General features: G+C 42.2%; 1 protein-coding gene across 12 annotated transcripts in view; it reads left to right on the forward strand.

Moving 5' to 3' along the window:
* The window catches only part of LOC124995407 (microtubule-associated protein 4), a 92,019-nt gene that overhangs the window by 56,591 nt on the left and 16,732 nt on the right, over positions 1 to 18,696 (forward strand). The window contains exon 1 of one of the 12 annotated variants that reach the window (XM_047567725.1): positions 13,241 to 15,072. The exons of the other annotated variants lie outside the window; for them this stretch is intronic. Within the exon in view, the coding sequence (XP_047423681.1) occupies positions 13,620 to 15,072 (1,453 nt within the window). The 5' untranslated portion in view covers positions 13,241 to 13,619. Of the gene's footprint in view, positions 1 to 13,240; positions 15,073 to 18,696 lie in introns of those variants that run through there. 12 annotated transcript variants of the gene reach the window in all.

The following is an 18,696-nucleotide window of genomic DNA, read 5'->3' on the forward strand; positions in this document are numbered from 1 at the left end:
AGACCTTTTGTCAGTGTCCAGGGGTGGGTCTTTGTCACCAAGAGTGGTATTTAAGCTTTGTACAAAAGATAAGAAGGCATGCGGAGCGCAGCAAAGAACAAGGAGAAATACTTTTCAGGGGATCAGGAGAGTGGGGACTGAGGGCACTGGGAGCACAAAGAGCTAGAAAAAGATCAATTTTCAAAAATTTCTTAGAGAAATAGAGGGAAGAAAATTATGAAAGTTCTGCAGCGCACGAGTGCCACAGATTAAAGGGAGAGGAGGGAACGCTGTATTTAAACAGACAGTTTGCAAACCCTCTGTGGAGATTCATACCTTAGGAGGGATGGCGTTACAAATACTGTGACGAGTGTGAGAAACAGTGACATTTGGTGCATTACAGGGCTTTCAAAAAATATGCCAACAAGGGACAGTGTGGTGCTGGATTCGTTGTATTTTCACCTGACAGTTTAACTTACTGCCAGAAAGCTATTACTTGAAGAGGATACCAGACGGATTAAGATTTTTTTTTACTAAAACTGGAACGGGATTATTATCATGTCCAGATTATTTCACTTCTAACCAGCTGGGAAAGACTGGATTTCTGTGCCTGCTTCTCTGCCTCATGATCATCGAACTCATGACTTACCCGATGGCCTGTTAAGTCACCAAGTTTGCAAATCCAAAAATAGACCACGTTCTTTAATTTGATATATTCCTTTTCATTCATTCCACCAGTCTGTAAGGAAGTGCGCGTTAGCTTTCAGTTTTATTTAACAAAATGAAAAGAATTAGAATATAAAAACTAGAAGCTTAGGCCACGGAAACAATTTTTTTGAAAGCTAAAAACAGTGTTTCTGCATCAGTCCATTTGCTTTGTTTTTGTTCATTGGTTGCATGTGTTTTAAAACTCCTATTGCAGAGATTATTTTAGGACGTTTACCTACCTTCATGGTTATGCCCACCATAAACCTATGACCCATTTTTGAACCTTACAAGCTCAAGTTAGGATTCACTTAAAATAGACTTGCATTACCCTTTCACCTTCTGCTTCACAGTGGAAGGTGAAAGGGTAACAGTGGATTTTCCACACACTTCCAAACTTACTAATTTGAATAACAAAAGTAGAAGCTGGAGGGGCACATCACAACAACACCTGTTCTCCACCACCAACACTGTTCATCCTAAAACACAGGTGCCAGATAGTATAAAGATGACAAACGTGCCACCACCGTGCCACCCCTGTCTCCCTCTGCAGACACAACGGAGTCATCAAGCTATTCGAGGACAAACTCGAATCCTCAAAAGGCGCACAGGCGTGAATATACTGTATCAGCAGTCTATTTTTACCACATAGTGCTTTTTCGCTGTTGCTTAGGCTGTTTCTCATTGGAGCGCAGGCTGTTTGATGGTAGCCCAGGAGGGACATTTATACAGTATGGCCCCATGTCTGCAACAGGCTGAGCTAATGCCTTCTGATGGCTTAGAGGGGGGACGTGTTGGAATTTTGAGACAATTTTAAGGGTCAAAAACTAACTCTAGGACAACAGCAGCATGCATTCCGTGTTATCTTTTCTTTTTTTTTAAGATATACCAAGATTTAGTAACAGCTTCTCAGACATTCAGAGACAGCTCCAAGGCAGAGCAGCAGGAGCAGCAGCGTGGGAAGTTCTTTAGATTTAATGCATTTTGATATTGACATTTAAAAAAGGCAGTTGTATCAGCTCAGTCAGTGGAAAATCTGGTGAGTTAGGAGTTTGGCGCCAGCATTGCAAACAGCTCTGGATGTGCTGCGCATATCCCTTATTCATGTTTTTTGACAGAGGGATAAAAAACAAAAACATGGTCTCAAATATTGGGGTTGCATAAGCTGATTTTTTCTCCCCACATGTTTGTTTCTCCACAACTCAACTGAAAAATCCATTAGAAACAAACACTGACAATCCACTTAATTGATAGGCTCTACTGCCTAGTGTGATATTGCAGTATACAGCCCTTTTGATTTAGTCTGAGTGGGATCTGTTTTATTTTGTTCTGCAGTTTCAAATCGTAAGATAATCTTGGAGGGAGGATTAAAGGTGGCTGACTGAACTGTCATAGGTCTTAGTTATAGATTAAAAGTGACATGATATTTCACTGAAACTTACCAAATACATTTTAAAATGGTTTTGCTTCTCTTCTTTTTGACATTATTAAATTATTTTGGAAATTAGTGTGTATATTGTGGTATATTGCTAAAATATCTCCCTTTCCCGTGTGTATGAAGGTACACAGGTACCTTCAACGGCAATAATGTCTAGTATAGCAGTAATAATATAATAATGACACGGAACTGTGAAACTGACTTTAGTCAGTTGAAATCGATGAGTTGTGTTGTTATGTTTTTTTTTGTTTTGTTTTGTATTGTTTTTAAAGGAAAGAATTTAGTCTCTGTCCGTGGTGCTGAAACTCCACTTGAAGGAAGCCAACATTCATTTCTCCAAATCAACTCACCCACTATGTCATTACTCTTTTGCATCACGCTGTTTTATGATTGCCCCTTTTGAAAATCAAGATACGAGACGCCTTTATTAGACTTGAATTGATCAATAGAGCCGAGAAGGTAAATTAAAAAGTTTATGTTGCTTGGAGTGAATGACGTTGACCTATATAGAATACAGCCATATAATTAATCTCTTTGGTTCACTTAGAAAATTTTACACCTTAAAAAAAGTGAGAGCAGAATTGCACTGATTTCAATACCCTGTGAAAGTACATGCAAAATGCCAGCTTTGTGGGGAAGGAGTGAAATGAAAGTGTGTGGCAGTTTACAGTGGCAGTGCACGCATCTGAGGATGTTAGTATTCACATCAGTCTTTGGTTGTGGATACAAATAATTGTCCGGCCTCTTGTTTGTTTAACCCATATAACAGACCGACGAGTACCTGGGTTGTGGCTTTTATTAGAAAGCTACATTTAGCTGATGGTTCCTCTGAATGTGATGCTGAACAGGAATAAGTAGAAATAGAAATAGAAATAGCTGGGACGTAAAAGCTTCTAAAAACAGAGGAGTCCTATCCTCTCTGCTGGCAGGCTGACTTCAAACTAACTGAGAGAATTTAAGGAATCATAATGACAGGAAACAGACGGATGTGAGGCAGATGAATGTCCAGAAGAACAAGGTTGACATGTGTTCAGGGAGGTAAACAAATGGCACGATGAATTAGTCAGAAATGGATATATGGATGTGAAGGCAGAGAGGCATATAGACATATTCAGTAGTATACAAAATCTAATTTTAAAAAAAGATAGATTTAAAAATAAAAATGACATAACAGCAAGTACATACATAGGTAAAAAGGATGTTTAGACAGAGCATCCACACTCTGATAGCCTGACAGACTGCAGCAATGCAGAGACACAGAACATATTTTAAGGCTGGAGACTGTACTAGGTTCTGATCTTGATGCGTACATGTTGGGACAGATGGAAATGTGGCAAATGAAGCAGAAATGCTTGAATAACTGAGCATGCAAACATTTCAAATGTAGATATCGCTACCTAATCCCACATATCAGAGATTTTATAGTGCAGTATTTGGCAGCATTGTCCCTCGTCATCATGAAAATGAGCTTCCTCACAAGGAAAACATATTATTCATTCATTATTCAAAAATGTAAAATCACCTGTGGTTACTCGACCTGCCAAGCTTTGTGTGACCAGTGAAACTCAAAGGAACTCTGCAGCTTACATCCGATTCCACGCAGCTTAGAGTGCTTGGAAATCCAGTATATTTCACTGCTTGTGTCCAGGAATGTGAAGATGAGGCCTTTAAACCTACATGAGAAACAAGAGGTCATTTTACATTTGATGCTTTCATTAGAAATGGCTGCCAAATAATGCTACACCAGCAGCTTTGACTTCCTTTAAAAGGTGCAGAACTCTCAGGTTATTACACATGTTGGATGAGCTAAGATGTCTCAGCAGCTACAGGTATCACCCCCTGATTATATTTTTCTTAGAAATATGTCTGAAAAGGACCCAGAGGAGAATAGCAAAACACAAATTTAGTCTTTCAGGAATGTTGTTCAGGTGATAATGAAGCTCCCAACAACAGTCACATTAGTAATTTACATATTTAGCTTGATATTCTAACTGTCACACAGTTATTAACTAATTGCCAACTTCTTTTTGTTTTTTTTTTTGTTTTTAACAATAAAAAATATTAGGAAAAGGGTGGATGTGGAATATCTATGAACAATGAAGTTGCTGTTTTCAGGATCCCACTGCTAGACTAATAGATAGAGATGTGAAGTGGCTTTGGGGGATGAGGCAAGTGTGAAGAAATGATCACTGGGGATGGGGTTGCCATAGATACTAAAGATCAGTTAATGTTGCCGTAGGAACAGCAACAGATGCAGGAGTTAATGAGACACTACTCTGACAGTACACTTGATGACACAGCTCCCTGCCGGACGTGAACATACGCTAAACTACTAGATGGAAAGAGACTCTGCTGTGTCATTGTTTCAAATGAACTGTATTTAGTACTCTATTACCTATTCACCATTGACCACTTTACAGAAACAAATTATGAAACTTAATATAGGTTGTCATTATGTTGTGTCATGTATGTTATATAGATGTTAATAACCTAGTTTTAACCTGTTAGATGAATGTCCACATCCCTAAATGGATTTAGTTTGCATAAAATATAGCCAGTACACCTGCAACATACAAGTAATCTATCTTAGAAGAAGTATGCCACAGTGCCTACACAGACAGGATCAGAGGTGTCCCGATCAAGTTGACATTTTAATATCACTCTGTCAATATGAGTAAATGTCCTAAACTTGCTTCCCTGAAGATTATTAAAGTTTCTTCTTGTCTTCCTTATATTCTCCTAGATGTACTGGATTCAGTTCAATAAATCAATAAAAAATAATGTAATGTGGAGAGGCTAGCTCGTACCTTTTGTTCTTTACTCCAGAAATGTTCTGGTTATCCAATGTTGCCATAAAGTATTTGTTGTTGTTTGGCTTCGGCCTTTGCATGAGTGGACTCCACTGATTCTGTTTAGTGATTTTATTGGAGCTGCTCAATCAAGTATTGAATGAAGACCTCCTACTGCCACCTCACCAAACATCCATATTGCACAATTTACAAATTTCTGTCAGACCCACTTCATTTTCCAGAGTAAAGTTCTTTCACATAGCAGAAATTTTTAGTGATGATTTTGGTTCTTCCTCTTAGATTTTTAGCAGCTTTGACGCTAGCCAGCCACCTTAAAACAGTTACACAGCATGGACCTGTTTTTGTCTTTTTTTTGCAAATCTTTTGCTGCAGCTCAATACCAATCCACTCACTTCAAAAATGACTAATTACAGGGCAGTGTCAGCACAGCAGAATATATGACACATGTAAAATTGTAGCTCAACAATTATATCACCATATTATAAAAAATAATAACAAAAAAGACACTGTGGGTTTCAAATTCTGAATTATGTTACAAGATAGTTTGCTGATAATTGATCATTATTATCTGGGACACCCCAAGGTGCTATATTTGGACCACTACATTTCTCTTTTTGTTTCCATCATTACGAGTTGTAATGTTACAACTTCTAGAAACAAACAGAACAGACGTGGCACTGTCTGGGATTTGTATGAAGTGATTACAGTGCACAAACAGCGGGAGGCAGTTAAAAAAAAAAAAAAAACAGCAAAGCCTCTCTTTCCAGCATTTTAATTATGCCAAACAAGTAAACATGACAGAAACTCGTATTCGGCACTGGCTGCGTTGCATTTCAGTGACAGTGAGTGGAACGTGGAGTCATCTAAAACCAGTAGACACCAGGGAGCATAGGTGGAGAGAGAGAGAGAGGAGGGAAGACGGATGAAAAATGTTTTGACTTAACACCATCAAAGCCAAGTCTGAGCCGAGCACTGGGTAGCTGCACACGTCCTACTCTGAGCTATGCAAAGTTCAAATTCCCAATGTGTGTCAAATTTTGTTGAAATGTTTTGAGTCTTTTGCCATTTATAATTTGCTATAGGAATTGAAAGCTGCATTTAAAAAGGAGGAGGAGGAGGGAGACACTGATACAGACAGTGCGCTGTCTCTGGTGTAAAAAGTAATCTTCAGCAGCCTGGAAGACGTGATGGTAAAGTGTCTGATGCAGCAGGGATTTTTATTTATTTATTTATTTCCAGCCTGCGACTGCCTGATGAGTGTCTGGCTCTCAAACAGGTTGACTCATCCAGACTGTCAATGGAATTGAAATGCCACTTGGGTTTGAAATAGGACTGGGTTTGGAAATTGGAAAAAGAAGGAAATTGACTCGTGTCCTATAATGCTCAATAACCTGAACAACAAAACTTGGGATATGTTCACTGGTCTACAACAAATCTGCCCTCATTTACAATCCAGGAGAAGTTGCTCTCTTAGATGTTTTCTATATAATACTAGTTCTGATCTGTGAAAATAAACACTTAAATGTCATACTGGTTTTTACGACAGGGGCTGCAAGTTGTACGGCACAAAGTTTCTTCTTAAATTGGGCACAGACATTTGAAAGTACCGTTTAATCGAAATTTAATTTCTCCCCCAAGACTATGGGGTAGTGGACCAGTCCTCTGCTATTCTGATTCAACTCAGACTGTTATTAATGGCTCAGTGAACATTTTAATTAACTAACTGAACTGAGTTCAATATGGTAATGCTTTTACTAGCTAGGTCTTTTTCCAAAATGTGTTAAAAATGCAATGCAATGTTATGATGTATAGAAAGGAGGTTGGACCCAAACGCAGGACACACACACAACAACTAAAGTACTGGATGAGATCATTTTTAGTTTAATTCAGACTTATGAATGATGTAACACAAGGCTCTGTAGAGAGAGAAAAAAATAAATAAATAAACAACAGCAATTCTAAATCGATTCATCAGTTTTCATCACGTTCTGAAACCTGGCTGAATGAAGAGTGATGTATGAATAAATCCAGGACAACACATGCGACAGACATCGCATCTAGTATTAACAGTAACAGATACGACTGTCACATTTTCCAATTTTCTCTGTAATTTTTTCTGCGTTTTGCATATTTACTTTATCTCCCTCAGCATGGGTCCCCGGTCCGAGTAGCTTTCAGTTTTGTCAGATGAGCTCAGCGCTGTGCTGCTGCTGCTCGAGCTGACTGAAAAACAGGAAATACACGGCCTCTGGGATAATGAGGGCAGCAGTAGGAGGAGCAGAAGATATCTTTTCATAGACTATGGTGGTGCTGGAAATGTATTAAATTATTATTATTATTATTTTGTGAGTGTTTGTGACAGAAACGAGGAGATGGTTGGGATTTAGCAGATCTAATTAAATCAGCCGAGGGAATCGGACTCATTCATTATGAAGGATGAACTTAATTCAGACTGTAGCAGCTGCCTTGTCGTGAATAGTAAAGCTGGTATGTCATTAATTAATATAAATGAATGAGACATTCTCTCCTCATTCTATTATGTGCTTTTCAGTCAAATGTAGCAATTTAAATCATCAAGCATTCAAGAAGAGTGATTACAAGGATGGATTGTGTTATAATTTAAAATCCACATTTTACACACAGTTATACTCTCATATACATAGATGACTGTATAGAGGTTCTATTTCTAATACAGTCTATGTGATATGAACCTTATCAGTCTGAAGGTTCTCAGACATCCAGGTCAACTTGTATCCAAAAATAGCTGAAAGGAGGGCAGCTGGACTTGTAGACGTTTCTTGAAGACATTTCATGTCCAGTTGTCCTTGTTAAAGCTTTTTGGATAAACCTTATGTAAACTGACCTTTGTCTGGAGGGGGAAGCATGAGTAAATATGAATAGAAATATATCTGAAGTGAGGAGAGGCAGTGATGTATGATATCAGACTTAGTTTTGTTGAAATGAAAAAAAAAGAAGAAGAATACTGTTGAACATTCTTACCATGTGCAGGCTATATATTTGTGCGTTTTTGTGCGTGGCAGCTTTTTTTTTTTTATATTCCATTTATTAACAAATTTGCCACAAGGGGTTTTACTGTCTCGAATGTGGAGAAACTCTGCAAAAATCCTTTTTTAATAGAGGAAGAAAACAGAAGAATCTGTTGACTTGTTTCCAAGGAACATATTTTTTGCCTGATGTCTGTGATTAAACCAAAGCCGCTGCTGATGAGGGTGAAGTCTTTTGCCCATGGCAACAGGCAGTGCAGATTAGCATAGTGGAATACCCTGCCTGGGGACTGTGGCGTATTAATAACCTTCCCCTGCTCGCACAGACACACACACACACTTATACACACACACAGTGCTGGCTTTCATTGCCATCATCCATTCTCACCCCTCACACTCCGAACCAACACCACCGAATATGCCCCCAAACTATTCCCCCCTCAACTCCTCAGCCTACCCTCTACGTGGCGGGAGCCGGCACACTGTCGAGGAGCCGGTTGCCATAGCAACAGGAGGCAGTTGCTTTGGCGACTGATGTGGAGATGGGCTACCGAGGAAACAATAGACGATTAGTGAGAGTGGGGGGTGTTGTGACTGGCTGTGAAGGAGATGCAATCGAGCTATAAATAGACTTCACTAAAGACTGTCTGTCTCCCTGCATCATCCCTCTCACCCCACAACCACCCACCCCTCCGCTGAGATTATGCTCCTCTTCCTTAACACCTTTGAGCACCACTCCCTTCCTTTCCTGCCTTCGTATCAGTGGTGAATTAGCATGCAGAATGAAGGTCTTTATTCAGGCCACGGCAAAGAAATGTTAAATTTTTTTTGAAACACTGTACCTCATCTCATGAGTAAATGGATGGGAATGTACATAGTACATGTCCTGTATTTCCTTCCAGGGTGGAAAATGTCCCTGTGCATATAACTAAACAGAATGACACCAAGAATCAAAGGTCAGAGAAACAGAACGAGACAATAGTGCTATGTATTATAAATGACAGCACTGATTGTGATTAGCCTAGACGAGCCAGACTCATTCCTTGTCAGAAGAAGATGATTCTGGTAACCCTTTATTATTGGGCAGGTTTTAACTTATACACAGATAATAAAAAAAAAGCTAATAAATTAAGCTATCAAGGCATTCTTGACAAATACCTTAATCACAGTTAACTGTTCATTCTTAAAAAAATATTTCCCTGCCAAAATCTTGTACAGTAGATGTGATTTCTGTCTGTAAACAGTTCACATCTCTCACAGTAGCCATTTTGTTGTAAACAAATTGAATTCCATGGTGCTCAGATGACATGTAACACCATGTCACTATTTACTCTTCAGTCCAAACACCACACAAAGCCCAAATGATTTCATTGGCTCAGCAGAACTATTGCTGTAGCATAATCAGTCACAATCACGGAGAGTCTCCAGAGAAGCCTTCCAGCATTTCAGTCATTCGAGTATGATGACTCTTTTAGCCATTTTGATGGTGATGATCGTGCCGTGTTATGCCCTTTCCTTAAAGCCTGTTCTATTTGGCATTAAGTGTAGTGTGATTAATTTCAATTCAACTTTATTAGTATAAAATTAGCCATATTATTCATCTATAGTGTGACTTATGACCTATACCGCTGCCAACCACCAGGGGGAGCTCTACATGCTTCGGCTTCACTTTGAAAGGAGCTTTCATGGCGTCCTCATTTTATTTTATCAGCTAGTCCCGACCATGAGGTTTATATAATTGGTTATTCTGCATTCTGAGTATTTTACTTGAATCTCATGATACATTAGGATATAATGACTGAGTTGAACGTGGTAGCGTGATAAGGACATGTACGTGTGTTTTGTTGTGAAAATCCCACCAGCTATGTGTCCGTTTAAAGAGTTTTCAGGCGGCATTGATCATTGTATTGTTTGTATGCAATCCTAGTGGCCTGCACGTGTTATTACGCACAGGACTTCTGTCACCCACTGGTATTATATAACAGTGTGTAGTCAGTGTCTGCTTTTGTGTCTTCACCAGTCAACCGGTCAGACAGGGTGAGGTCATTCATTTGGGGGGGGTGGGGCCGTGTCTGTGCCTGCCTGTGTTGTCCCCATGGGACTCTGGTGTCAGTTTTGTACTTCAAGAGGCAACCAGGGAGGGAGTGAAGAAATTTCCCAAAAGAAAACCAGACAGATGTGACACACTGAGGCGGTGGCGGCGGGCACTCCGGCCTCGAGCATGTCTGCCTTCCTGCCAACAACTCTATCTTAACTACCTGTCTATCCACACCTGCCTGCCTTTGTGCCCTCCTTAAAGTTGATGTGTAAAAAGTGACACAGGTAGTCACTGGTGATGGCACAGCCCAGGGTTTGTGATGCGGACAGACAGTCTAGGGGATGGAGCAGGATGGAGATGATGCGGCTGTACTGTGATTGAGGTGGTTGACATTTTGGTGGAGACGTGCCTTCCAAATGAAGCGGCAGGCTGCGTTTCAGTGTTGTCCAAACATGTAGGCTTCAGCAGGAGCTGCATAAAGCGATGGGTGGATTGAAGGAGGGAAGAAGGCAAAGCTTGGATCAGCTTGTGAACAGCTTCACCACATAATATGAGAGACAAACTGTAACAGGAGGCAAGCAGTGAAGCAGCCTTGAGTTACAAGTCATTATATTATCTTTTAATTAGCAGGTATTCCCCAGAAGTACCACAAAGTAACAGTGTGGTTTCAGTATTATGTCTCTTTCATCGGCCTTGATGAGGATGACTGTGCCATTTTGTGGCCTTTACTTTAACTCTGTTCAAGGCCATCAAAAAATTAGCTTGAATTTTTGGGATTTATTACGTGGAAACGTGGCTGCTGGCAGTTTGTGACATTAAGGCGTTCTCAACAGAAGCCTGATTGCTGTTAACTGTTTGTCCTTTTAAGTTGTTTTAGGTTTTAATATCTTTAACACAGTATCGGATTCTGAAAAGTTCACCCCGATGGCGTTTGATTGGAGCACAATCACCAGGCTAGTACTGCATTGCTGTTCCTTTACATTTGTCTTTGGACAGGTAGTAAAGCTCTGCTTTTTCCCTCTGCTTTTGTGAGCTTGTTTTCTTCTAAATGAATTTCCACCTTTCTTTTTCCCATGGCAGCTTGATTAAACCTTTTTTTCCAGTGGGAAAACATGAGGTGAAAACAAAGCTCTTATTCATTTAGTGTTTTATGAAGCAATGCTTCCTCGGGGTATCAGTTTTTCTTTGGTAAACCTCCTTCTTTTGATCAATTACTCTCTAGCTTGAATATTTAGACTCGGGACATACAATTGTTGATGTACTGATGTTTAGTGCAGATGTTCCAAGAGCTGTCCACTCTTGCTGGTCTCCAATAGAAAGCACCATGCAGAGCAGAAAAAAGAACACAACCATTGTTCCCCCGTGGTCCTGACTTGTCCTGTGATAGTGGCAAATGATTTACCACTGCCCTTATTCCAGTCCCTCTCATCTGTTGCTGTTCCCTTTCCTATCACTTTTCCACTCCTCTGCTCTCTCTTTCTGTCCTTATCCGCCATGCTCCTCATCCTCTGTCCCGCGGCCCCCTCCATGTGTCTCTGTGTCCCTGTGTCTCTGTGTCCCTGTGTCCCTGTGTGCCCGTCTGCCTCTTACCAATTGTTCTGCCTTCATTCAGTCTTTGGTCCAAACCTACTGCAGGAACAAATGTCACCACAGGCGTTTATGACTGGATCCTGGTCGAGCCCTCTTCTGATTATGTAATTAATTCATTTGTCAAAACGGACACACACATACTCTGATTAGGCATAACATTATGACCACCTAATATTGTCTAGGTCTCCTTTGTGCCTCTGAAACAGTTATGACTCATCAGAGAATGGACATGGACCTTTTGAGGGTGTCCTGTGGTGTCAATTGTGGTCCCACCGAACCAGCAAAGATTTTCATGGATGTTTATAAGTCCCAGGCTTAATGTAAAACAGTGGGCATGAACGTTTATGTTTCGTTGATGAAGGCAAAATGGATGAAGCCAAGTGAATTATGATGCAGTCACATACGGTTGAACTGAATTTGTGTTATTAAGCACTTTTTAGTAGTTCATACTCCTTTTCTTTTCTTTCACCTCTCATTCATTTACACACACCAGTGGCTGCAGGGCTGCCATGCAAGGTGCTTGCCTGCCATTGTTAGCAGCTTAGGTTTGAGTGTCTTCCCTGAAGACACTTCAAAATGTGAACAGGAGGAGTCAGGGATCAAACTGCCCACCCTTTCATTAGTGGACGTCCCTTTTTATCACCTGAGCCACAGCTGCCCCTTTAAGTGTGAGAAGTCAGTCTGGAGGATTTGCAGCAAATTAGCAGCAATTTGCAGCCAATCCGAAATAAGAAGACATTTTCTAGGAAACCACGGTCTGTTTGGTCTGTCTGCACAAACTCCAGTAACAACTCATATTGTATGTGTATACTAAAGCATGCGGTACAGTTGCATCCTACTGACCGGCTCCTCCAGTAAAATTTTGCCTCTTCATTAGAAATTGCAGTTTTTGGGCGATCAGGAGGGCTTAATAAGACAAAACAGAGCTGCGCAAGATGCCAAGCTGAGTCACAGTTAAATGCTCACAGGCTCAGCTCAGTGTGCTTCTCCGATGTAGCCCGAATTATGCGTTTAATGTGGCAGAATGGTTCAGGAGCTCCACTGTGTGTGTGTACATACAGTATAATATGCACGTGTGTTAATGTGTGTTTTCGAAAAGGGTGTGTGGTAAGAGAATGTATGCAGAATTTTGTACATGTGATGCAGTCCGACAGGTCTCTTGCACTTTGAAATGAAATCGATCATGCTTGGTAGATCTCTCTACCAAGAAACATGCACACACACAAAAGTATTCACATATTCGCACATGTTTAGGTTCACAGTTGTTTACAATATCGTTTCTTCCGCCTTCACCTCTCAGTTTATCTCACGAACAACAAAGCAGAAGATGTCTGCGAAAAGGATAGTCCTGGACTGGCACACCCTGGAAAAATGGCAAAATTGCAAGCATAGTAACATGTTAGATAGACGTACAATGATGCAATTTCTTTCTCTCAAGTGTGCCTACATTAATTCGTACTTGTGAAGGGTTTTGAAAGGTCTTGAGTTCAAGTCCAATCTCCACCTGCAGACCTACCTCAGTCAGTCTGCCTCAGGGGTACACAGAGCTGTGTGTGCACTTTGCGCTTTCCACTGAGACACAGAACAAGAGAAAGAAAATGGGTTGAGGGGAAGAAAAACGTGGAGAGCAACAGAAAACTAGAGGCAGGGGTGAGGGGGTGGGGGATACTCACTCCACCACAGTAGGCGGGATCTGAGAGCTGGCAGTAGCCACTTGGCTTCCACAACTGGGTCACATGACGACTGCATTAATCAGAGAGAGAGAGAGAGAGAGAGAGAGAGAGAACGAGGGAGAGAGCTGCACATCCAGTTCAGACTCGGTGTGTGATTGGGTTCAGACCAGAGACTCATTCACAGAGCGCTGAGCACACCTGAGTGACTGAACGCAAAATAATAATAAAAAAAAAAATAATAATAATTAAAAAAAAACAGCGCAAGACAACAAAGGAAAGAGGGAAAGAAGTGGTGAAGATTACCTTTTGACACCTGACACTGAAGTGGTCAGACTTTGAAACAAAGAAAGGTGGAGAAAGTGAATAGAAAGGAGAGACAGCATGTCTTCTCTCTCCGATCAGCAGCCCAGCTCTCCTTTCTCAGAGTACAGCGAGCTGTGTAAGGTGCCATCCCTGTCGTCCAACGTGCCGCCTCAGAGTTGGGATTGGCAGCACCCTTCGGGTGCGGAAATGGGCACCCCGAGGGGCCTGGTGGTCGGTGGCGGAACTTTGGCGTCGCCTGGACTCACAGACGAAGACAAGCTGTGCTTCTTTGAGCAGCCAGGAAGAGGCAGCATGGATGCAGAACTGAAGGTGCCCAGCAGGAATGGGGGCATCTCAGGCAGCACTTCGTTGGGTAACGCCTCACTGGGTAGCGCGGGGGAGAGCCCAGACAGCCCCATCTCCTCCTCTCCGTCCCCCTCCCCAGCATCCCCAGGCAGACTACCCTCTGCCCTGGGATGTGGTGGCAGCACGAAGGTCTCCTTACCGCCAGTTCCTGGATCTCCCGCAAGGCGCGTGGAGCTGTCTTCACCCGCTAGTGCAATGCCGCCACACTCAGCGGGGGCCTCGCTGTTGGAGGCATCTCCAGTTGATGACGACTCTCCGTCTGAACCATGGAACAACTCTAGTTTTGTTGAATCCAGCCCAAAGGTAGCTATGCCCCAGGTGGCGCCTAACTACTGCATGTTAGGAGTTGTCAATGACAGGGACATGGAGACGGGAGACGAGGTCGTGGCCGGAGCCGGGGCAGCCCTGGGGCCCCGACAGTCAACTGATGGCTCTTCAGGGGACAACAGCGAGGAAGAGGAAATGGAAGAGGAGGAGGAGTTGGTGCCCTGCTTCATGGGGCGGGCTCAGCAGCAGAGGAAGGCTATGAGGCGGGCGATGTCCGAATGCTCCCACTTGTCAGTGCCCACCAGTCTGGAGCTACCTGATAAATACCCAGGTGGAGATGAGGCCGGGATGGACCAGCTGCCATCTCCAGTAGGTGGTCCCCGCCGCTCTGCACACTCCATGAAGCGTTCGCTCACCGTCGCAGAAGATCAACCGCCGACCCCGCCGCCCACCCTCTCCGCGGCTGGCACCACACACATCGACCTGCGGCAAGACCCACCCGAACCCCGCCTGTGCCTCTCCCCGTTCCCACCACTGAAGGACAGTAGTGTGGCCTTTCCCCTCTCACCGCTGGAGCCGCCCATGGAGGGGATCAAGGTGGAGAAGGAGCCAGGTGGCATTGTGCTACCAGTGCCCCTCAGCCCAAAATTGGTCAGCGGAGTGGACACCACCTCCACTTTCTCTCTAAATTCAAACACTGAAATGGAAGCCAGTGCCAAATCCGACAAGGTTAAAGATGCAGAGTTGTGTTGCAATGAAACGGATACCAAACCTAAGACTGGTGCAGGTTCAGATTTCGTGGCATTAACAGGAAACGCTGATGATGGTGACCTTGGCACTGGTGACTATGCCAGCTTTGGCCTGAGCTCCAGCACTAACCCCTTCATTGCAGAGGATGGTAGGTGGACACAAGTCTCATTTTATACTCGTCATAGAGTACACAAGATTGCATGCAGACAGTAAAACAAGTAGTTTAAAGTGTTTTCTGTTGCAACTGTCATACATTAAATGACATCTATGTAGATTAGATTAGGTGCGTTTTATTCTATTAATGAAGCCAATGATGCATTGCTTGAATGCTTATCCAATCAGAATTGGTTTTGTGGTCTATGCTTGCAAATGGCTTGGGGTGAGGGAGAGTTGCAGAGGCAGACTAAAAGGAGGAGTGTCAGACAGTGAGAGAGACGAAGAGTAAAAAGAGAAAGAATGAAAAGCTGAGAGAAGTCGACAGCAACGGAGCAGCCAACCCCCCCGCCGTGGGCTACTTGTCATTCCATGATGGTAGTATATGTCTGGATGTGTTGGTCGAGCACGGAGTGCCAATTTAAAGCTACAGGTTTCCCACAGACTGCGCGTGGAGTGAGTGCATTGAATAATTGAATAGTGTGGGAAAAACATATTGTACAGATTGATGTATTTTCTTTTTAGGCAGCCGTCTTCATCTGCTTCTGAGCGTGCCCATTCATGTCCATGCACATGTGTGGTGCAGCAAAATAAGCTTACAGCAGGACATTGTGTAGTAGCTGAGTCTCCAGCTGACTCTTGGATTCAGGGTCAGGATAACACGGCTCATTATAACCGACAGAGGCTCCGTCTTTGTCCCTCATGCTCCCGCTTCCTTCATTTTCTGTTTGTCTAGACTGCTGTCTCGTTCTTGCTGCTCTTTCTTCCGTGGTCCTATTACTCCCTACGCTCATTAGATTCACAGAGCCAAGATAGCTGAAAGCAGATCACGGTCATGTCAGATGATGACCATGTTTGAGCCAAAACGGGGTTAATGAATTTTTTTTTTTTACAACAGTCTTTCCTGAATTTATCTGTCTCAGACTTTTTCTTTCATCTTCACCTTTTTGTCTCTTCCTTTTACTCTCTGCCATGGTTGTTTCCGCCACCCATGACAAAGCTCAGTTGGGCAGACAGTCCCAGCCCCGCCACCACTGAATTAAAGGGGTAGCAATCCTTTTCCCCCTCAAGTCCAAACAGACGCCCGGCAGACTCATCTGGCTGGAGGCCATGTGTTGTAGTTATACATCCGTTTGCTTTCTTGCCAAGGTCACAGAGATGTCCATGTGTGAAAATTTCCTATATCCTCACAGTGTAAAGAGAAAAGACCTCAAAAGACCATGCAACTCAAATGGTTGCATGGGCAATGATGCAATGAAAGCAATGTGTGACGCTGTGTTGTATGAGTTGGAAGTGTTCAACGTGCTCCAGCATGGCTTATGGGGAATGATGACGAATAGAGAAAAAAGAAAAGGAAAGCATTATGTATGGTGGGAGTGATATAGATGAATATACATGAAAAGATGCAAAGTAGAATTTGAAAGCAGGATTACCCTTGCTCGAGTGGATGTGCTGGCAGCCAGAACACGAGGTGGGGGTGGTGAAAAGAAGGTAGAAGAGAGAAAAAAGCGGTGAGATGACCAGAAGATGTCAGAGTTCACTTCATCAGCCAAGCTAAGCTAAGCTAAGCTAAACAGCTAAGTCAACCCCAAGCTAAATATGTCTGTAGAATACACAAAAAGGAGGATTCATTCAAGGAACTACATTTATGGACAATTTTAGTTAATGCTAGATCCATTCTATTGTCCACTATTTAAAGATGTTAGTATCAATTCAGAAGGCAATAACTTAATGTTGCGCAAAGCAGCAATTAGTAAAGTACTTATATGAGACTTATTTAACTTCATAGTTAGCTTAGTGACCGTGATGGCACAAATATCAAGGTGATGAACCTTTAAATGTTGCATTCTTCTGTATTATTAGCCACAGGGCTTGTAGCAACTTGCTAGTTTTGGTAGTTACCATCAACTCCCTGAGATCAGAGGCCAATATCCAACCCAATGACAGGGACGCATTTTGAAAGACAGTCAGCCTGTACGAAGAGATCATGTATTTTCAGTGACTGATATTCAAACATCTCATCACATTAAGTAACATTTTAGTCCCTTTTTAATATCAAACCTTTATTTATACATGTCAATCTCAGACATTTTCTGCTCTCATTAACATATCCTCATAGTTTTTATCGTCAGATATTAGTTTAAGCTCGCCAACATCTCGTCTTCTTTGTTGACTAAATTAGCTCTGACTAGAAGCGTGCTAATGCCAGGTGTCATTTGGGCCAATATTGCAACTCAGTGATGTGCAGTGTGTTGATAACCTTGGTGTATACCAGCTGAAGTTCTGTTAAAGTGAATCAGAAAGATCCCTAAACAGTTCACCCGGTACTTGATTATAGCCCGGTTACACCCAGCAATCATCCTCCAGACCCTGTAATTGTGTCGTAGCTGAGCTGCCAGCCAGGCTCTAATGTTGCTAAGACAGCCACACACTTCAGATAGGATAATAAATAAAGTCCACTCTCCACACTGCTGCCACTTCACGCCACTTGAAAGTGTGCCGTGCGTTTGATGTGCTACCAAAGTGATGGAGTGTCTGAACAGTGTTGTCAAGGCTGACATACAGAGAGCTTTTTTTTTTTTTTTTTGTGCGTCGTGTTGTGGAGCAAAGAGTGACAGGGTTTTAATGGGACAGTGTCTGTAAGAGCTGATTTGCATAATCCACTCGAGGAGCCAAATGAGGGCCTTAGAAATGAGTCCTGACCAGTTTATTATGACGGAATCAGAATTTCACTGAACTGCTTATTTGCTTTGGATTCTTTCTGAATGTGTAAGTTTAATGCCTTTCTAATGGCTTCCACTTATGGACAGAACCCCTGATGAACTGTGTGTGGTAGGTAATTCAGGAAGCGTGAAGAGATGGGTGTAGGTTTGCCTAAAAAGAGGCATATGCAACAGTTTGCAGTTTTCTAAATCACAATTGTTTTGTATTTTTTTAACATTATTTTAATTAAGGGAAATCTCAAAGAGGAGTTTTAACAGGAGAGTAGATTTGACACATTTTGCAGTGCAATGCGATTTGTGTGTGTTTTGTGTATTGTAACAAGAACAACATGATAACTGACATCTTTATGCAACCTTTGCTCATTCCTTTTGGCGTTCCAAGTCTGACTTAGGGTATGCTTTAATCATTTTGCTTTGAGAATAAACCTTTTGATTCAACTCGTATAACCGGAGCTCACTCAAACATGAGTGAGCTCTGGTGAAAACTGCTCGAACTGCAACAGGCACAAAAAAAAAAAAAAAGATTGGCCGTAATAAACAGGGATTGCAAAACAGCTGAGCAGTAATATATTTGAGAAATATAAGGTGAAAATGCAACCAAATCATGAAAATTGTAATAAATAAGTAATACGCCAATCAGCCATCCTATTAAAATCACTGACAGGGGAAGCAAATATCACTGACCATTGACTGTAATAAGATCATATCACATGCTCCAGTATTTCTGACTGACATCATTTGTGACCTCCACCCTGCTGGGAAATGCTCCCCTTATCACCTCCACACCCAGCCTCGAGGCACCGCCCGCGTCCGTAGTTAATGCTTCCAATCCCAGACTCGATCAATAATTCATGACCGTCCCCCGTGAATGATCTCATGAACCCAAACATGTCACA

Source organism: Mugil cephalus, chromosome 18 (assembly GCF_022458985.1).
Source record: "Mugil cephalus isolate CIBA_MC_2020 chromosome 18, CIBA_Mcephalus_1.1, whole genome shotgun sequence".
NCBI lineage: Eukaryota > Metazoa > Chordata > Actinopteri > Mugiliformes > Mugilidae > Mugil > Mugil cephalus.